Source organism: Catharus ustulatus, chromosome 14 (assembly GCF_009819885.2).
Source record: "Catharus ustulatus isolate bCatUst1 chromosome 14, bCatUst1.pri.v2, whole genome shotgun sequence".
Classification (NCBI taxonomy): Eukaryota; Metazoa; Chordata; class Aves; order Passeriformes; family Turdidae; genus Catharus; species Catharus ustulatus.
The window spans coordinates 15,550,851-15,567,257 of NC_046234.1; the positions used below are offsets into that span (position 1 = coordinate 15,550,851).

At 45.3% G+C, this 16,407-nt stretch overlaps 1 protein-coding gene across 2 annotated transcripts in view; it reads right to left on the reverse strand.

The window, feature by feature from the left end:
- Nucleotides 1-1,539: 1,539 nt before the first annotated feature.
- Nucleotides 1,540-16,407, reverse strand: part of LOC117002872 (fibronectin type-III domain-containing protein 3a-like) — a 39,038-nt gene continuing 24,170 nt past the window's right edge. For both annotated transcript variants that reach the window (XM_033072379.2, XM_033072380.2), the window contains exons 9-27: nucleotides 15,939-16,093; nucleotides 15,618-15,677; nucleotides 14,448-14,586; nucleotides 13,603-13,656; nucleotides 12,859-12,980; nucleotides 12,595-12,769; nucleotides 11,528-11,614; nucleotides 11,095-11,233; nucleotides 10,566-10,634; nucleotides 10,153-10,271; nucleotides 9,944-10,049; nucleotides 9,258-9,433; nucleotides 8,751-8,864; nucleotides 8,114-8,263; nucleotides 7,466-7,746; nucleotides 6,794-7,006; nucleotides 6,124-6,290; nucleotides 4,854-4,975; nucleotides 1,540-4,021 (exon numbers count right to left, since the gene is read on the reverse strand). In XM_033072379.2, coding sequence (XP_032928270.1) covers nucleotides 3,704-4,021; nucleotides 4,854-4,975; nucleotides 6,124-6,290; nucleotides 6,794-7,006; nucleotides 7,466-7,746; nucleotides 8,114-8,263; nucleotides 8,751-8,864; nucleotides 9,258-9,433; nucleotides 9,944-10,049; nucleotides 10,153-10,271; nucleotides 10,566-10,634; nucleotides 11,095-11,233; nucleotides 11,528-11,614; nucleotides 12,595-12,769; nucleotides 12,859-12,980; nucleotides 13,603-13,656; nucleotides 14,448-14,586; nucleotides 15,618-15,677; nucleotides 15,939-16,093 — 2,766 coding nt within the window. In that variant the 3' untranslated portion in view covers nucleotides 1,540-3,703. The remainder of the gene's footprint in view (nucleotides 4,022-4,853; nucleotides 4,976-6,123; nucleotides 6,291-6,793; nucleotides 7,007-7,465; nucleotides 7,747-8,113; nucleotides 8,264-8,750; nucleotides 8,865-9,257; nucleotides 9,434-9,943; nucleotides 10,050-10,152; nucleotides 10,272-10,565; nucleotides 10,635-11,094; nucleotides 11,234-11,527; nucleotides 11,615-12,594; nucleotides 12,770-12,858; nucleotides 12,981-13,602; nucleotides 13,657-14,447; nucleotides 14,587-15,617; nucleotides 15,678-15,938; nucleotides 16,094-16,407) is intronic.

Sequence of the window (16,407 nt, forward strand, 5' to 3'; positions counted from 1 at the left end):
GGATCCCTGAGGCTGGAAAAGCCCTCCAAGGCCATCGAGTTCACCCCTCTGTGTCACCAGCCCAGTGCCACCTCCACTCCTTCCTTGGACTCCAGCACCTCCCTGGGCAGTTCTGATGGTTAACAACCTTTTCCATGACGAAATTCCTGCTCATGTCAAATCTAACCCTGCCCTGGCACAGCTTGAGGCTGTTTCCTCTCCTCCTGTCCCTGTTCCCTGGGAGCAGAGCCCTCCTGGCAGGGACCTGTGCAGAGCCAGAAGCTCCCCTGGATTCTCATTTTCTCCAGGATAAACACAGAAGGACACATTCCATGGGCACCACACGCTGGCCCAATGGAGGAGCAGCCACCCTTCCCCTCTGCTCAGACACTGGGGTTGTTTTGAGCATCAGAAAACAGGAAATGGGGTCATGGTGTGTCCTGGCCCGGCGCCGACTCCTCCGTCTGCCGCGGGTCATTCCTCCCAGGCAGCTGCTGGCCAGCTGGGAATCATCTGTTGGAGAAATTGGGAGCACAGCCTGGGCACGTGGCTCTGCTCACAGTGCAGGATTTAAATCCCATAAATCTCAAATCCCTGCAAGTGTTCGAGGTCAGGATGGACAGGGCTTGGAGCAACTTGGGATAGGGGAAGGTGTCCCTGCCTGGCAGGGAGTGGAATAAGATGAGCTTTAAGGTCGTTCCCAATTTATTCCATGATTCTATGAAGTTTCTCTGGGAAGTTCTCCCCAGACAGGATTTGCTGAGGTGTGCAGGCACACAGGGCCCTGGCACAAAGACAGCTTTTCTTGTTGGGAGGTGTCCAAATCTGCAAGAACAACCCCAGCCAGAGCTTCTGCCTCTTGGAAAGGGCAGCAGGAATCTCCCTAACGTCAGATCTGCAATTTGCTGGACAAAGCAGTGCCTGTGCTCAGCTCTGACCTTTCCAGCACCAATCCCACACTATTTGGCTCCACAAAACTGACTTTTGAGCCAGCTCCAAGGAGGGGGAGGTTTGTTCTGTAGCTGACACCTCTCACTCCTGCTAGAGCCCCATTCCTGGGTTCTGGAGGAATTCTGGGGACTGTGACAGGACACATCCTGTGCTGGATGTCCCTGCTCCCTTTGGCCCTGTGCTTCCAGTTTTTGGGACTCCCCACTCCCCTTGCCTCCTCCACCCCAGCGTTTTCCAGCTCCTCATCCCTGATTATTCCTGAAGTGGAAAGTTTATCCAGGCTGAGTGTCCAGCTTTCCCATCTTACCTTCATCACATGATTAAGGCAATTCCACACTCAGCAGCAAACACTGGGGAAGAGCTCAAGGGGGAAAGGCCCTGAGTCAACACAAAATGACAGAAAATTGGTTATCAGGCCCAAATTATTCATTCTCCAGTATCAAAGAACTGTTCTACCTCACCTGGGAGCTGCAGGTCCTTCCTGCAGTGTGAGAAGAAATGGAAGTGATATTCCAAGGGTCCCCAGTGAATTCAGCTCTTGATGTCACTGAGCATTAAATTACACGACACAAGAGAGAACAAATCCCACAAAACCACAGGAGCTCGGAGTCAAATTTGAATACATTTGTATTATTTATTGGCTGTATTAAATATATTATCTATTTGATAGTTACAATTTAGTAATACAATGCATGGCAGCTTTAACATACGTTTGAGATACCTCAAAAATGACAATACAAGAAAACTGAAGATACCTAAAATACATTAATGCCACGAGGGTACATCCTTCTGGAATGGACAACAGCTGATGGAAAATCCATATTGCAGTAAAAATCCCGGATATTTTCTGAAAATATGAGCATTTTGTGGCAATTACAAAAGGATTCGATTTCATTTTTTAGCAGTGGTGACTTGTTAGTATTTACTCTGCAATCCTAATTTCAGGACTATTATTGCCAAATAAACCTCTACAAGTTGGTTCTAAGGAGTTAAGAAAGAACCCTTTGGCAACAGAGATTTGCTGCAGGCAGTTTATCTGCTAAAGGGAGACTATGAGGAAAATAAAGACAGATTGTAAACTCTTCTGCAAACTAGAGACTAATATCTGTATAAAACTCTGACACTGGAGGGAGAGATTTCTATGATATAATAAATGATTAACTTAAAGTTCTGCTACAAGTAGAACAATACATTCAAACATACATGTTTTTTTTCTTTCCAGGACTTTTAATCAAAATAAATAGAGTACAAAAATGAAGAGTACGTTTTGAAAAGATGAATTTCAGATTGCACCATCAATCTACTGTGAAGAGGATTAAGTGATACTAGGTCATAATTTAGGTTTTCCACATCTGAAATACAACACAATGCCTCAAAACTCTAACACAACGTTATTCCTCAACTGCTGTAGGAGAAAGACCCTTAAAAGTGATTAATTAATTACTGGAAACACATCGCCTGTAGCTCTGTCACATCCACCCTCCCACCCACAAGTGCATCGCTCTGATGGCCAAAGTGGAGCCACAGACTTTGCAAAATACCTTAAATCTACCATTCTGTGGCATGTTCCAAATGCTCTTGGCAAGACCCAGCCTGAAACATTGGAAATTTGTGAGTTCCAACTTTCAGAAGCTTTGATCTAACGGAGCCAGGAGCTGCCAGGCTCCTCCTCAGGGACCCACAAGCAGATGGAACACGACAGTCAAATGTAGTGCACAGTGTCCACAAAAATATCCCCCAGCCGACCAGGACGAGTTTCAGACAAGTTCATAGCAGGCTGAACATTCCCAACAGGAAAACCATGGAATGTGAAGCTGCTACCACTGGGATAGCAAGTTTAAAACATCGTATAAACGTTATCTAAAAAGAGTTCTCTCACGTACAATTTGCTCGTTGGGGTTAAGTTAGAAGGGCACCCAAAGCAGGCTGAACTTTTTTATTTTTTAGGTTAATAATAGTACAAAAAACATTTGCTCAGTTTGAGCCAAATAGTGTAACATTTATCATAAATGCACTCTTTCTCCTTAAAGACAACTCCTGTGCTGTTCTGAGCACGCTGCACAGGGAATTACTTTTCTCTCAGGCACTGAGAGTGAAATGTGGATTGGGCCAAAGCTGCTCAGGACAGCAGGAACATTCCGGGCAGAGCTTTCCTGGGCATCCCGGCCGAGTGCCACGTCCTGCTGGCATTGGTTTGGATTAAAACCCTAAAAAACCCTGGCACCCTCTACTCCAACACTTGAAATGATTATTACTGAATCCCAAGTATTAAAATAACTGTAAAGTAGTAATATCACTAAGTCAATATTCTGCTTTCCTTCTACAGTCTAGTAAATGTGGTATGCTCTAGTAGGCTCTGCAGTTCTGCTCTAAGCTCAAGCACTTGTGCTGCTGGATTTCATGGATATCAAACTACAGCGAGACCTGACGGAACAGCCACCGCCTCCTGCTGCTCTGGTGGTGCTGGGAAAGGACTGTTCTAGCAAAGCCTTCCCTCTCCAAGTGCCTGGGATGGGGAGAGAGGAGTGTGCACACCCCCTCAGTGTGCACTGTAAGGCTGCTGCTCTCTGACAGCTCACCCTGATTGCAGAGACCCCAGGATCACCCACAGGAAATCTGTGTCCAGCATTTGGAAAGGATCTGCCTCGCCAGCCTCGCCAGCAGCAGGAGTGGGAACGCACGGAGTGAGGGGTTCCCAGCTAGGATTTCATTGAACTACCCATAAATACCCCAGAGAGCTCTGTACAGACAGCTGAGCACGGCCAGCTCTGCCCTACTTGATGACAAAGTACTGGATGACCACGGCGAAGAGGATGGCGACCACGGCGAAGCCGCAGAGCAGCGCGATGGCGATGACGCGCTCCTCGTGCAGCCGCTTCCCGCTCTGCGCCAGCTCGGCGCCGGCCGGGGCGGCGGCAGGGCCCGGCTCCCGGCGCTGGCAGCAGAACACGGCGCTGGGGCTGTAGGGGCCGTAGAGCTCGGGGCAGCCCGGCAGGTCGTGGCACTGGCGGCCGGCGCAGACGCGCGCGCGGTACTCACAGTTCGTCTGCGCCGCCGGCAGCCGGAAGCACGGCTCGGGGCCCTTGTACACCTGCGGGAGACAGAGCCACGTCAGCCACGAGCTCCTCAGAGCTATCAGGTACAGAGGAGCACCAACAGGAGCCTTTTATCAAAAACCTTTCATGCCTTCTTTCACTGAACTTCTCTCAGCAACTCTGACTCCTTCCCTCACTGGCAGCTTCACACAGCTCTGACTCCTCTTCTAACAAGCAGCTCACACAGCACTGACTCCTTTTCTGACACAGTACTGACTCCTTCTATCCTCTCTGCAAGTTTCCTTCTTCCTTCTGCACGACTGGCTCAAGTCCAAGCTGTCTCTTACCCCGCAGCCAAATCCTGTCTGTCCCTCACACATCATCTTCCTACCTGTCTGTCCCTTGCATGACCACATGTCCCTTCCTCCTCACAGCACAGCCAGCACACTCTGAGTCTCAAGCTGCAACTGCAACTTACTCTCAATTAGCCAGCCCACTTTTGTAACTCCCACCCTCACTGGGCAGGTAAAGCTGTCTCCACTTCCTGGTAATTTATTGGGAAAGTTTGCCTTCTGCATTATCCTTACAAAGAATTCTCCTACAACATCTCACTCAGCATCTGGAACTGGAGTTGATCTCCTCTCCTCTCTCCAGATTCATAAAATCACAGCTTAAATCTCTGGAAAATTCACCATTTATTTAAGTTTCCTGCCACACCCCACAGTGAGGGCTCTCCTAGGATGGGAGGTTCAGAAAGGAGAGAAAAATCATCTTGCATTTTCTTCTTTAAAGCTCCTTCACCCTCCACAAGAAATATGCACATATTTTTTTTGTAATAATTTTTCCCAGTCAAAACCCCTCATGTTCCTGGTGCTGCATGAAAGGTACCTGATCAAACTCTCTGCCAGCAGCAAGCTGAAGGATGTAAACAATGGAATCTCCTTTCATCGGCTGTAGAGGCTCCCATGTGATTTCAAAAGTGTTTTCTTGCAGCTGAATCGCTTTGGGTGCTGCAAAATAAAGTGATTTGTTGGTGTTTTAAAAAAAGAACAATGGTCTGTATAAATGTACAGCTGTCATGCTCAGAGGTAACTCATTCCAGTAACTTAAAGCAATTAAGATTTCTTTCTTTTTGATGAGAGGAGCTTAAAAAATGATAATTAGATTACTCTTGTTGGTCTTTTCAAGCTGCCAGGGTGAGCCCATGATGTCTGCAGAGAGCAGTAGCATTTCTGTCCATGTGCAGAGCTGAAATGATGTTCTAACCACGGTTCAATTAATTTTGCTGCAGGCACTCAGCACTCTGACCTTCACAGTGACCTTTAATGTCCATGTTAAAAAGTGAAGACCAGAGGAATTAACTGTGCCCTCATTTGCCTGCACTCTGCTGGAACTTTGATGGATAACCCAGTAAAATGTCAGAGCAAAGGTGGGAGTGCTCAGGCCAGGGCTGGGAGAGCTGCAGTGCAGGAGCTGATGACAACGAAAGAGCCCTTTTCACACCCAAAGCCCCTCAGAGGAGTTTGTGTCTGTGCCTGCAAAGACAGGCTGAGGGTCAGGCTGGAGGATTCAATCCTGCCCACCAGTGACTTGCAGAAGTTGCCAGGGTATTGTGAATTATCTTTGTTTTATCTTTTTCTCTCTGCCAGAGTCAGGACTAAGAGCTCGAGAGAAGGTGTTTTGTGTTCAAACTCAGATGTTTATTAATTCTTATCTATGTCACAGTGAGTTCTACAGCACTTCTAGCTAACAAACTAAAAATGGAGATGTATCTCTCTCTCTACAAGGCCTTTTAAGGGCCAATCTGTCCAATTAAGAACAGACACCTAAATTATTTTTACTTTTAACCCAATCACCAATCACCCGTGACCCCCAATGCAAAATTTTCTATCCAATTACAAAAGTACCACCCAGAGCCATGAAGAAGAAGGTGCCCTAAAACCTCCATCTTGTTTTCTATATATTACTCTATTCTAAAATTATAAATTCAGAGTTTTCCACCATGTGAATTACACACTTCTATTCAAACTCCACACTGGCGATCCCAGTTCCATCACTCAGTTTTGGAAGTTTCAGGTCAAAAGCAGGGGAGAGTGCCTGTTAGCACAGAAAACCCAAAAGTTTCCAGGGTTCCAAGAGCAGGGCAGTGCCAGCTCACCTTTGAGAGGTGCAGGTGGAGATTTGGTGGTGGTGAAAGCACAGACCTCTGAGAAGGCTCCTTCCCCAGCGTCGTTGTACGCCTGGATGCGGAAATGGTACGTGGTGGATTCACTGAGCCTCTGCACCTTGTACGTGTGACAGGGACCATTATAGACTGTCACAAACCTGGGGGACACAGAGCACACACACAGTTAGCCAGGAATCACCATGTGCAGGGCAGCATCAGACCTGAAACACTGGGATTTGAGTTAAGGACAAAGCTGTGATGCTGCATTCCCAGTGTCCCAGGTTTCTTCCCACTGAGGTTGCAGGGCCCAACTCCTCTGAATCAAGAGGACAACCCTTAAATATCCAAAATAAATTGAAATTTCCAGTTAAATAACAGCTGGTCAACTCCTTTTTTTTTTGGTATCTTTTAGAATGTCCAAAAATAGCCCTGCCAGCACAGGATGCTGGTAAGGTATTTGTTCTTGAAGTAGTACTTACTGCTTATAAGCAGAAGTTGTTGATATAATTTCTGGTTGAAAGATGGGAGATGCAAAACTGCAAAAGGGCAAACTCTGGGATGCCCAAACGACTCAGTGGTGCAAACAGAAGGGAGAATAACATAAAACCCCTTAAAAACTTGACATGAAGAGATAAAACCACAAGATCCTTAACGGTCTCACCTGCCAAACCTGTCCTCCATCTGCAGGTTGAACTGAGTAGGGTTGGGAATTAAAGCTCTGCTGGGCCCTTCTCCCCATTTCAGTTTAAGGCTCTGGTAGCTGAAGACCACACATTCCAGGTGGGGAGGGTCAGGAGGTAGTGGTTTGGTTTTGGCTTTCATGGAATGACTGAAAGGACCAACTCCAAGGCAGTTGATGGCCTGGACCCTGATCCTGGGAATGGGAGAGAGCAGCACATGGTCAGGAAAAGTGCTGGGTAACAAAGCAAGAGCTAAAAGGTGTACAGAGTGTAATTCCAAACAGTAAAGCAATGAAGATGCAGTTAGAAATGAAATCTGAACTCAGCTTTAACCAAGGCTGAGGTCACAGGAACCCCCTGCTCTGCTCTTATCTGTCCACACACCTGAGCATCCCAATGAAAAATTCTAAACCCAGAAACCTGAAAGTCTTGGCTTTGAGACAGAATGTGAACCTTAACTCCAACCATGATCTCAGTGCTGTGAATGTCATGGTTGGAGTCTGGATGTGAGAATTTAAGGAGGTTTTTTTGGAATTGCAGGATGAATTAGGCAAATAGTCTCTAAGCTGCATGAAAAACTGCTCCAAAAATTTAAAGTGCTCCCCTCAAAGGACTTTTAAATTCTATGAATGTGATTTCAGAATAATTCTTACCTGTACAGGGTGTCAGGCAGCAGATTCTCAAGGACATGGGTTGTGTTTCTCCCCACAGTGACCAGCTGCTTCTCCCCATACTCGATGTTGTACCCTGTGATCTCTGCCCCGTGGCAGCAGGGTTCTTCCCACTGGATTGCAAGGCACGTGGAGAAAGGAGGGGAAATTTCCATCTGATCCTCTTCAAGTAAGTGGAGCACGGCCACGGCTGCGGGCACCGACGGGGGCGTGGTCACCACTCCGGTGTCCCCAAACAGCCCCGCCCCAGCCACGTTCACAGCCTGAAAAACATCACAGGAATTACCAAATAAATCCCTGTGTGCCGACCTGGCACTCACAGCCTGAAAAACACCACACAGGAGTTACCAAATCCCTGTTTTCCAACCAGGCACTCCCAGCTCTCACAGCTTTCTGTGTGCTGTTAAAGCAATGTGGAAGAGAGTGGAAAATCTCCTGAATAATTTGGTATTTCACAGCAGACTGGATCTAAACCCTTCCAGATTCAGGGGATGAGGAGGGACTGGGGGACAAAGGAAGTGTTTTTCTCAATTACCTTTTCTATTTCATGAGCACATGACTTTATTCCTCCCTAGCTGGAGTTTGTCCCCAAACTGCAAGTACCCAGTGGCACCAAAAGGCTTTTCCTACCTGGACTCTGCAGTAATAGGTGGTTGCAGGTGCGAGCCCCTTGACCTCATAGCTCTGGCAGGGGCCAGTGTAGATGATGTGCATGGACCCCTCCACCTGGCCCCAGTCCAGCCTGTACTCGGTGATTTCTGCTCCGTTGCACGCCGGGCTCTGTGGGTGAGGGAGAAATTCTGCTCAGCTCTGGCACTTCCACACTCCCAGCGCCCAGGGGGGAGCTCTGTTACACTGACACACTGGGTGAGAGTCACAGAAAAGGTTGGAAAACACCTCCAAGATATCAAATCCAACCTCGGGAAGCACAGGGGTTGAAACCTGAGGTCTGTTCCAAGGGATTTTAAGTTAAAAGGTGATATGTGGCTGTTAACACCACCACAGTTCACACCAGAATTTTGACTCACCACTTAATACAATAACTACCACACCATGAGGAGGATTAAATGCCATACAGTCTGTCAGTTAGGACTGCAATAACTCCCAAAGTTTACAAACCCAACACAGACAACTATAAAGAAATGAGCTTAAAATATTCCACCCCTACACACACTCCTTGTCTCATTTCTGTGTATCAGAAATATGTCACTACAATTCCAAAAGCCAAACACTAATTTGGGTGCTACTGGAAGCCATCAACACCTACCTCCCATGAAACCACAGCACAAGTTGCACTTTTGCAGGTTATCAGGGGTTTGCAGCACTGCTCAGGGGGTCCTGGAGCAGTGCAAAACTCTGCCTTCTCAGAGTGGGGGCCAAACTGCAGGGAAACAACACTGCATGAACACAGCAACAGCATCACGGCAAGGACTGATGTGCAAGTGAAGAAAAACTATTTTGAACTTGACAGGGAAGTAAACAGCAGAGTTCAGGGCTCAGTTTCAGATTCCTTGAGCTCCTCCCTCCCCCAGCAGGGATCTGCCTTCCAGCAGCAGCTGGGGACTGGTTCACAAAGATTTTTATGGCACCGACATTTACCCCACCCTTCTCCCCTCCCACACAACACTGCTCAGAGGCTGAGCTGGGGGTAACCCACCCAACATTTCCAAAGGCACAAACACCAGGAGGCTCACACAGCACAGGCTACAGAAGCCCCTCAGCAGCATCACTGGTCCCTTGTGTGCAAGCAGTGAGATGGGAGTGCAGTGCTCACCCCCACTTTGTTCCCTGCCCGCAGCCAGAAGCTGTAGGTTCTCCCTGGGAGCAGGTTGGTCACTCCAAACTCAGCTGCTGGGCCCTGATAAACCACCCTGTGCTCCTCCTGCTCTGAGCTGGCCATCTCCAGCAGATACTCTGTGACCTCAGAGCCTCCATCCACAGCTGGGGGGCCTGGCAAACAAAAAGAGAACGGATTTTCCTATTAATTTCTCAATTCCTTAAGTTAGGGCACTCTCTTGTCATGTATCTGAGCAGAAACACTTCATCAAGCTTGCTTTCCCCGCTCCAGGTAATGATATTTAGAAGATGGCCTTCATCAGGGTTTTCTCATTTATCTCCCCTGTTTTCTTCTCATTAATTTTTGCTTATCTCATTCACTGACATAACAGCAAGAAAACAAGAGATGATTTTTAAATTGCCAAGCAGGTGTCAATCATGGACAAGAAGCTTTCTCACTGCTTAAGTCTCACTACCAGAGATGGACAGAAGCTTTGGTCTTCTTAAAAAGAATCCCAAAAAACAAAACAAAAACCCCACCCCAAACCCCCAAAACAACTAAGGTCATGGAGAGCATCTCCAGATTTTTACTTTTTTTTTTTTTCCCCCCATTAAGAGTTCTATAGATTTTTGATGTGGATGACAGAAATCAGAGCAGTGTTTTACTCCAGCTCTGGTGCTTACCCCACTGCAAAGTGATTTCCTTGGGCTTGGCTTTGCCCACCAGGGCTGGGGCAGGACAAGGGCCCGGGGGAACGGCCGCTGTCGTGACAGTCGTGACATCAGAGGCCTGCCAGGGACACAGGTCATTGCAGAGCACAGACATAAAGCATTGATCAAACATGCACAGAAATGGTTTCCAGAAGCACCTCTCCCCTGCTGCTGTTGCTCACCTGGCTGTCCCCACCTTTACTGGCACAGGACACGCGCAGTCTGTAGGAGGTGCCAGGTCTGAGGTGGTCACAGACGTGTTCCCGCTGGGCTCCGCTGTAAATGGGCTCCCACCTCCCTCCTGGGGGAAGGAAAAGCACTTTACCCTTTCAAACCTTTCTAAAACCCCACCTGAAAATTCTCTCACACAATTACTGAGCCAGAGAATTAAACTGAAATGATCAGTTATACAGAGAATGTGTACAACACACCACACTGGGTGAGATCAGGAGTGACTGCTGGAGTAAAGCATCATTTAAGTTGGAAAACATCTCCAAAATCCAAGTCTAAACCATGTCCCACATATAAATGTGAATTAAATACCTCCAGGGATGGAGACTGAGTACTGTATTAGTACCCAAAGGTCATTCCTTACCAGCTGATGCCTCAGAGATTTCCAAAAAGTATTTAGAAATGTCTGATCCTCCATTATCCTTGGGGGGCTCTGAAAGAAATCAACACCTTCAGTTACAGAAGATTTAATATTCAGGCATTGTTATCAGCTTTTCCAGTGAACAATTGCATATTTATTCAAACAGAAAGGTCAACCAGCAAGAGAAATCAGTGCACTTAATTATTCAAAATACATTTTTCAGAGCAATTTCCCTCCTATTATTAATCATGATTATGCCAAGAAGAATAAATGAGAAAACACTCCCAGTTTCAAGTATCAGCTCTTATTTTTTAAATCAACATGAGAATTATTTAAACATCACAGTAAACCCAGAGGGTATTATCACAACTGCTTCTCAGAAATGAATGAACAACACCACAGCATCAAAATTAACCATTTTTGGGTAAAGTTAAGTACTTCCCCTGAAATAACAACACCTGCAGATAAATCATCAGCCTGAGCTCCCTCTCATTTCATCAGAGAGAGGATTTCCACACCCCAAGGCACCTACCCCACGTGACTCTCACACTGTGGGGATGGATCTTGCCCTTCACAACAGGTTTGCTTGGAGCTCCAGGTCTGTCAGGTTTGGTGCTGTGTTCCACCACCTCACTGGGGCTGCTTTTTCCTTCACTGTTGTAGGCAAAGAGCTGTTGGAGCAGGGAAGAGAATAAATGCTTTATTTAGTGACAGTACTCTATGTTGATAAGACATTAAGGTGATTAAAAAAAATCTTCTATTAAAATCCCAACCAAAATAAAGACAACCATTTATACCAAAATTAGCTGGTGCAAAAAACCAGATTGGACATCCTCCTCTAACAACAGGTAATTGTTGGGACAACAGGTGAATTCCTGCTGTCTCCATACAAAGTTGAAAAATTTGATGGAAAATGCCAAAGCCCAGGAAAGCACATGAAATTAGGAACAAAGTAAGGTACAAACCCTGAACTTATAGGATGTACTCCTCCTCAGGTTTCTTAAAGTGCATGAGAGTTCATCCCCATTGTACTGGGGCTGGAATCCATAGCCCTGGCAAGGAGGGAAAATCAGGATGAACAGAGGCAATGATTTTTAAGGTAAAACAAAATCCAGAGTGGGTAAATCACTTTTTTTTAAACCTTGAACTTCATTTCTCAGCCATAAATTATACACAATACTTTGTGCCATGAATTGCACACAATATTTTATCTCTACCATGAATTCCATGCAGTAGTTTATCTCTGCCATGGATTCCATGCAATATTTCATCTCTGTGCCATGAATACCATGCAGTATTTTGTAGCACTAATTCCATGCAATTCTTTCTCTCTCTGCCATGAATTCCATGCAATTCTTTCTCTCTGCCATGAATACCATGCAATTTTTTCTCTTTCTGCCATGACTTCCATGCAATGCTTTCTCTGACATGAGTACCATGCAATTCTTTCTCTTTCTACCACAAATTCCATGCAATTCTTTCTCTCTCTGCCATGAATTCCATGCAATTCTTTCTCTGTCTGTCATGAATTCCATGCAATTCTTTCTCTCTGCCATGAATACCATGCAATTTTTTCTCTTAGTGCCATAACTTCCATGCAATGCTTTCTCACTCTGCCATGAATTCCATGCAATGCTTTCTCTGACATGAGTACCATGCAATTCTTTCTCTTTCTGCCACGAATTCCATGCAATGCTTTCTCTCTCTACATGATCTCCATGCAATTCTTTATCTCTCTGCCATGAATTCCATGCAATGCTTTCTCTCTCTACATGATCTCCATGCAATTCTTTATCTCTCTGCCATGAATTCCATGCAATGCTTTCTCTCTCTACCATGAATTCCCTGCAATTCTTTATCTCTTTGCCATGAATTCCCTGCAATGCTTTGCCTCCCATGAATTCCCTGCAATGCTTTCCCTCTCTGCCACGATCTCCATGCAATACCTTCCAACCATTTATCGAAGTTACAAAAAAAGTTCATTTTTATTTCAGCACTATGAAGAAGTTTCCACACAAAGCCCAGCACTTACAGAACCCTCTTCCTCCATGTCCAGGCTGTAGGTGAGGGAGTCATCCAAGGCCCCTCCTGCAGGAGGGCTCCATGCCAGGGCCATCCAGGTCACTCCTGCTTCCAGCAGCGCGGGCGGCGCCGGGGCCGGCGGCACCACCCCGGCCGTGCCGAACGTCACCGTCTCACTGAACCCACTGGGGAGGAGATTTTCAACAAGGGTGAGCAGTAGCTGATGGAATCCAGGGGGGAATCCATCATTTGGTATCCCTGGGCTCCTGGTTACCTCATTCCAATGTCGTTTTTAGCAGCCAGTCTCAGGGAGTATCTTGTGGAGGGAGTGAGTTTGGTGAGCTTGTACTGCTTCAGGTGCCCGTAGTAACATTCCTTGAAGGGGCCATTCTTCCCCTGGAAAACAGGGAGAGCCAGAGTCACTCCCTGATCCCTGCCAAGGTCACCCTCCTCACTCTACATCTTCCTAAATCCCAGAATCTCACACTGGTTTGGCTTGGGAGAGACTTTAAAGCTCATCTTGTCCCATGGGCTGGGGCACCTTCCATGAGAAATGTCATTGCACTCATTTAAAAGTAATTTAAAAAGAAATTACTGAGCCTTAAGAATGCAAAATTTAATGTATCATGGTCATCCTGAATCACCCTGAGCAGATAATAAACCACACTGGGACTGAGATATCTGTAGATTTGACAAAATGGTGGTAAACCATTGAGCTGAAAACAAAACACATTCTGTAAGTTTTTCATCCCTTTGCATTACATCTCAGCAAGATGCTCAGAGATTTGTGACACTACCCAAAGATGCCAAATGCTCATGCATTTCAAAAGAATTAGTGATACTCTGGATGGCAACTGAGGCAGTTTTACACTGCCCTCTCCCACTGATCATTTTTCCCTTCAAAACTGTCAGGACAGTGACACCAAAATAGCTGCTGTACCTAAGCAAAGGGTATTTTTAAGTTTAATTGTTCTACAGATGTCATTATGATTTTTTTTTGTACTAGAAAAGCTCTTACCTCATCCCATTCTAAAAGAAAATTAGTTATTTTGGAACCATTGTCATTTGAGGACTGAAAATAAAGAAACAATGAAAAAAAAGTTAAAATCAAGTGGTTGTAAATATGTTTTATAAATATTTTTGCATATTGAATATTACAAACTCCCACTGCTGTGCTACTTCTTTTAGTTCTGATAGTTTAGAATATGAATTTAGAAATGGTTTTATTTTATAAATGAAGCAAATTATATTCTTAGAGCTCTTTTCCTTGTGCCTTGTACTGTGTGCTCACCACATGCCTGTGCAATCTAAGGCACATGAAATGGGAACTTCTTCATTTTCTAAGCACAGATTGTACAAAAAACTTCACTAAAGTAATTTAGCTGGAACCATTTTTCAGCATGGTCATAAGAAAAACAACAAAAACTAAGCAAACACAGCTACCAACAAGCCTTCACAGACAGTGGTTATATCCAAAAATCAGATTAAAAGTGAGAATCTATAAAACCACCCGAAGAAATTTAGTCTGAATGGGTCAGAATAACTAAAAGAACATTAAGTCATATCTATTTATCATCCAGGACCTCAAGCTAAGATATAAATAAATAAAAACCCATTTTTTTTCCTCTCTACCAGTTCAGAAGAGAAGATCCCTCCTACCAACTCTGTCCCACTAAAGTTGCAGGCAAGAAACTCAGCAAACATTGAAAAAAAAAAAAGAGAAAGGAAATCATTATTTCATTACCAATCTTCACTGAGCAACTTAAAAGGCAACACCTACAGCACACACTGAATTCCTGACAAGCTCAGGAATCCAGCAGAGAGCTCTGCTCCCCTTCAGCCAGCCCCAGGTTTGGCTCTCACCTTCCACTGCAAGCTCAGGCTGTTTTTGGTTCTGTTAATCAGTTTGGGGGCAGCTGGACAGTCTGGCTCACAGCTCTCTGTAGTGAAGCTCACCAGTTCTGAAATGGTTTCTTTGATGGAACTGCTGGTTGCTGAAACTCTAAACAAAGGGTAATTAATGGTGTGGCTGTTGCACTGGCCCCTGGAAATTCAAGGGAAGAGCTGGCAGCTCCAGGGCTTTAATCCCAAGCAGTGGCTGCAGGGTGGGGGTCACACCTGCTGACCCCAAACCCCACTTCTCACACTTCATTTACTATGCCATTACTCTGTGTCACAGTGCTGAAATACCTGTGGGATAGGGGATGAATTCTATGGCAGGTGTTCCCAAATGGTAACAGGATACCTGGCTGGAAATGAAACTTTGCTAAAAACACCTCAAAATTCAAATCTAGCCCACACTTGTGCAGCAGTATGGGCACTAAAGAGGCTGAATCATAAAATAAAAACTGTTTCATGTTTTCAGCAGTCCTGCCTCTTTCTGTGGAAAACACAACCCACTGTGAAGGTGGAGCTGTGCCCAGCATTTCCCACACTCTGAACTCTTCCATGGCTTCAGAGCAGGAATTTGCTCCATGGAATCTTTAATCTCATCTGCTCCATGCCCCAGCACCGAGTGGCTCTTCCCAGATTCCCTGTTTGTCTCACCAGCTGCTCTCTCCCTGGCCAGCCCAACACCTCCAGTCAGGATCATTTACTCCTGATCATCCCATTCCAGCCATTCCCACTTTGCTGCTTGCACTGCTGCAGGTCAGACAAGCATTTCTGGAAATCAAGCTGACAAGGCAAACTTTCAGATCCAATTTCAAGGCTAAATTATTTAATTTACCACTGACTCCAGCCCACAGCAATCTACAGAGTGTTGTTCTAAAAAAAAATACCAGCAGAGAATAATTTAAAGTTTTTAACTGAGAAATATGAGGAAACACAGAAGATGGCAGGGAAGAAAATGAGGTGGTTTTTAATGAAGTTAGAAGATAAATGGGAATTTAGATAGCAAAGCCAGTGTCCACAGCATGGTGGATTGTTTTCAGAGTATTCCTTAACTGTTTGTATCACCCCCTTTCCATGAAGCCACAATAATCCTGGAATTCCCACATCCCCCAAAGCATTATTTCCTTCCCAGCAGCATACCTGGCATGATAATCAGTGGCTGGTCTGAGATCAGGCAGTGTAATTGTTAATTCTTCCCCACTGTGAAAAGGCAAAAACAAACAGAAAGCAGAGTTACAGCTCTTCCTTAAACCTCAGGGCTCAAAGCTCATTGAAAAGCAAAACCATGTAGTGCACATTTAAGTTTCCCACTGTCCATGTACAACTCTTTTAGTGACATTACTTAAAATTTATTTCATGTGAAGTAGGAAGGTCTGCAAGTCAACAAACAGCTCCTGATAGAGAGATTGCCGATTGGTTAATGGTTTAAACATTGTGCTTAAAGGAAGAAACTAAACTTACACATAGACAGATTTAAATTTTCCATTTTTACCACTGTTGGATATTGCTACTTCAAATGTAAATGCTGCTGGACTATGACTATGGCTCTCTCCATTCTGTGAACTAACTGGGAGATTCCAGGACAGAACGGCTGATCTTGCTTGTATATCAGAAACCTATTAAAAGCATAAATAATGCAAGTAAGTTTGCTTTCTGCAAGAAAAGGTTAATTAGTCAATAACATTGGCCTAGGAAGCTCCTCACTGGAGGAATTCTTTCCCTTTGGAGTGGGAATCTAGAGGCATTCTTTGGATTTCCTCTTTTCATTTTCCCTTCCAACACCAAACCAACACCAGGCTGGGGCAGGAAGAGAAAATTCCTGCATCAACGTTTCCATCACTCATTTGGAGCAAATGTTCAGCTGGGGACTCTTGGGCAGGACCCCAGATCACATTTAGGCACACACACCTCATTTTCTGACAGCTCCCTC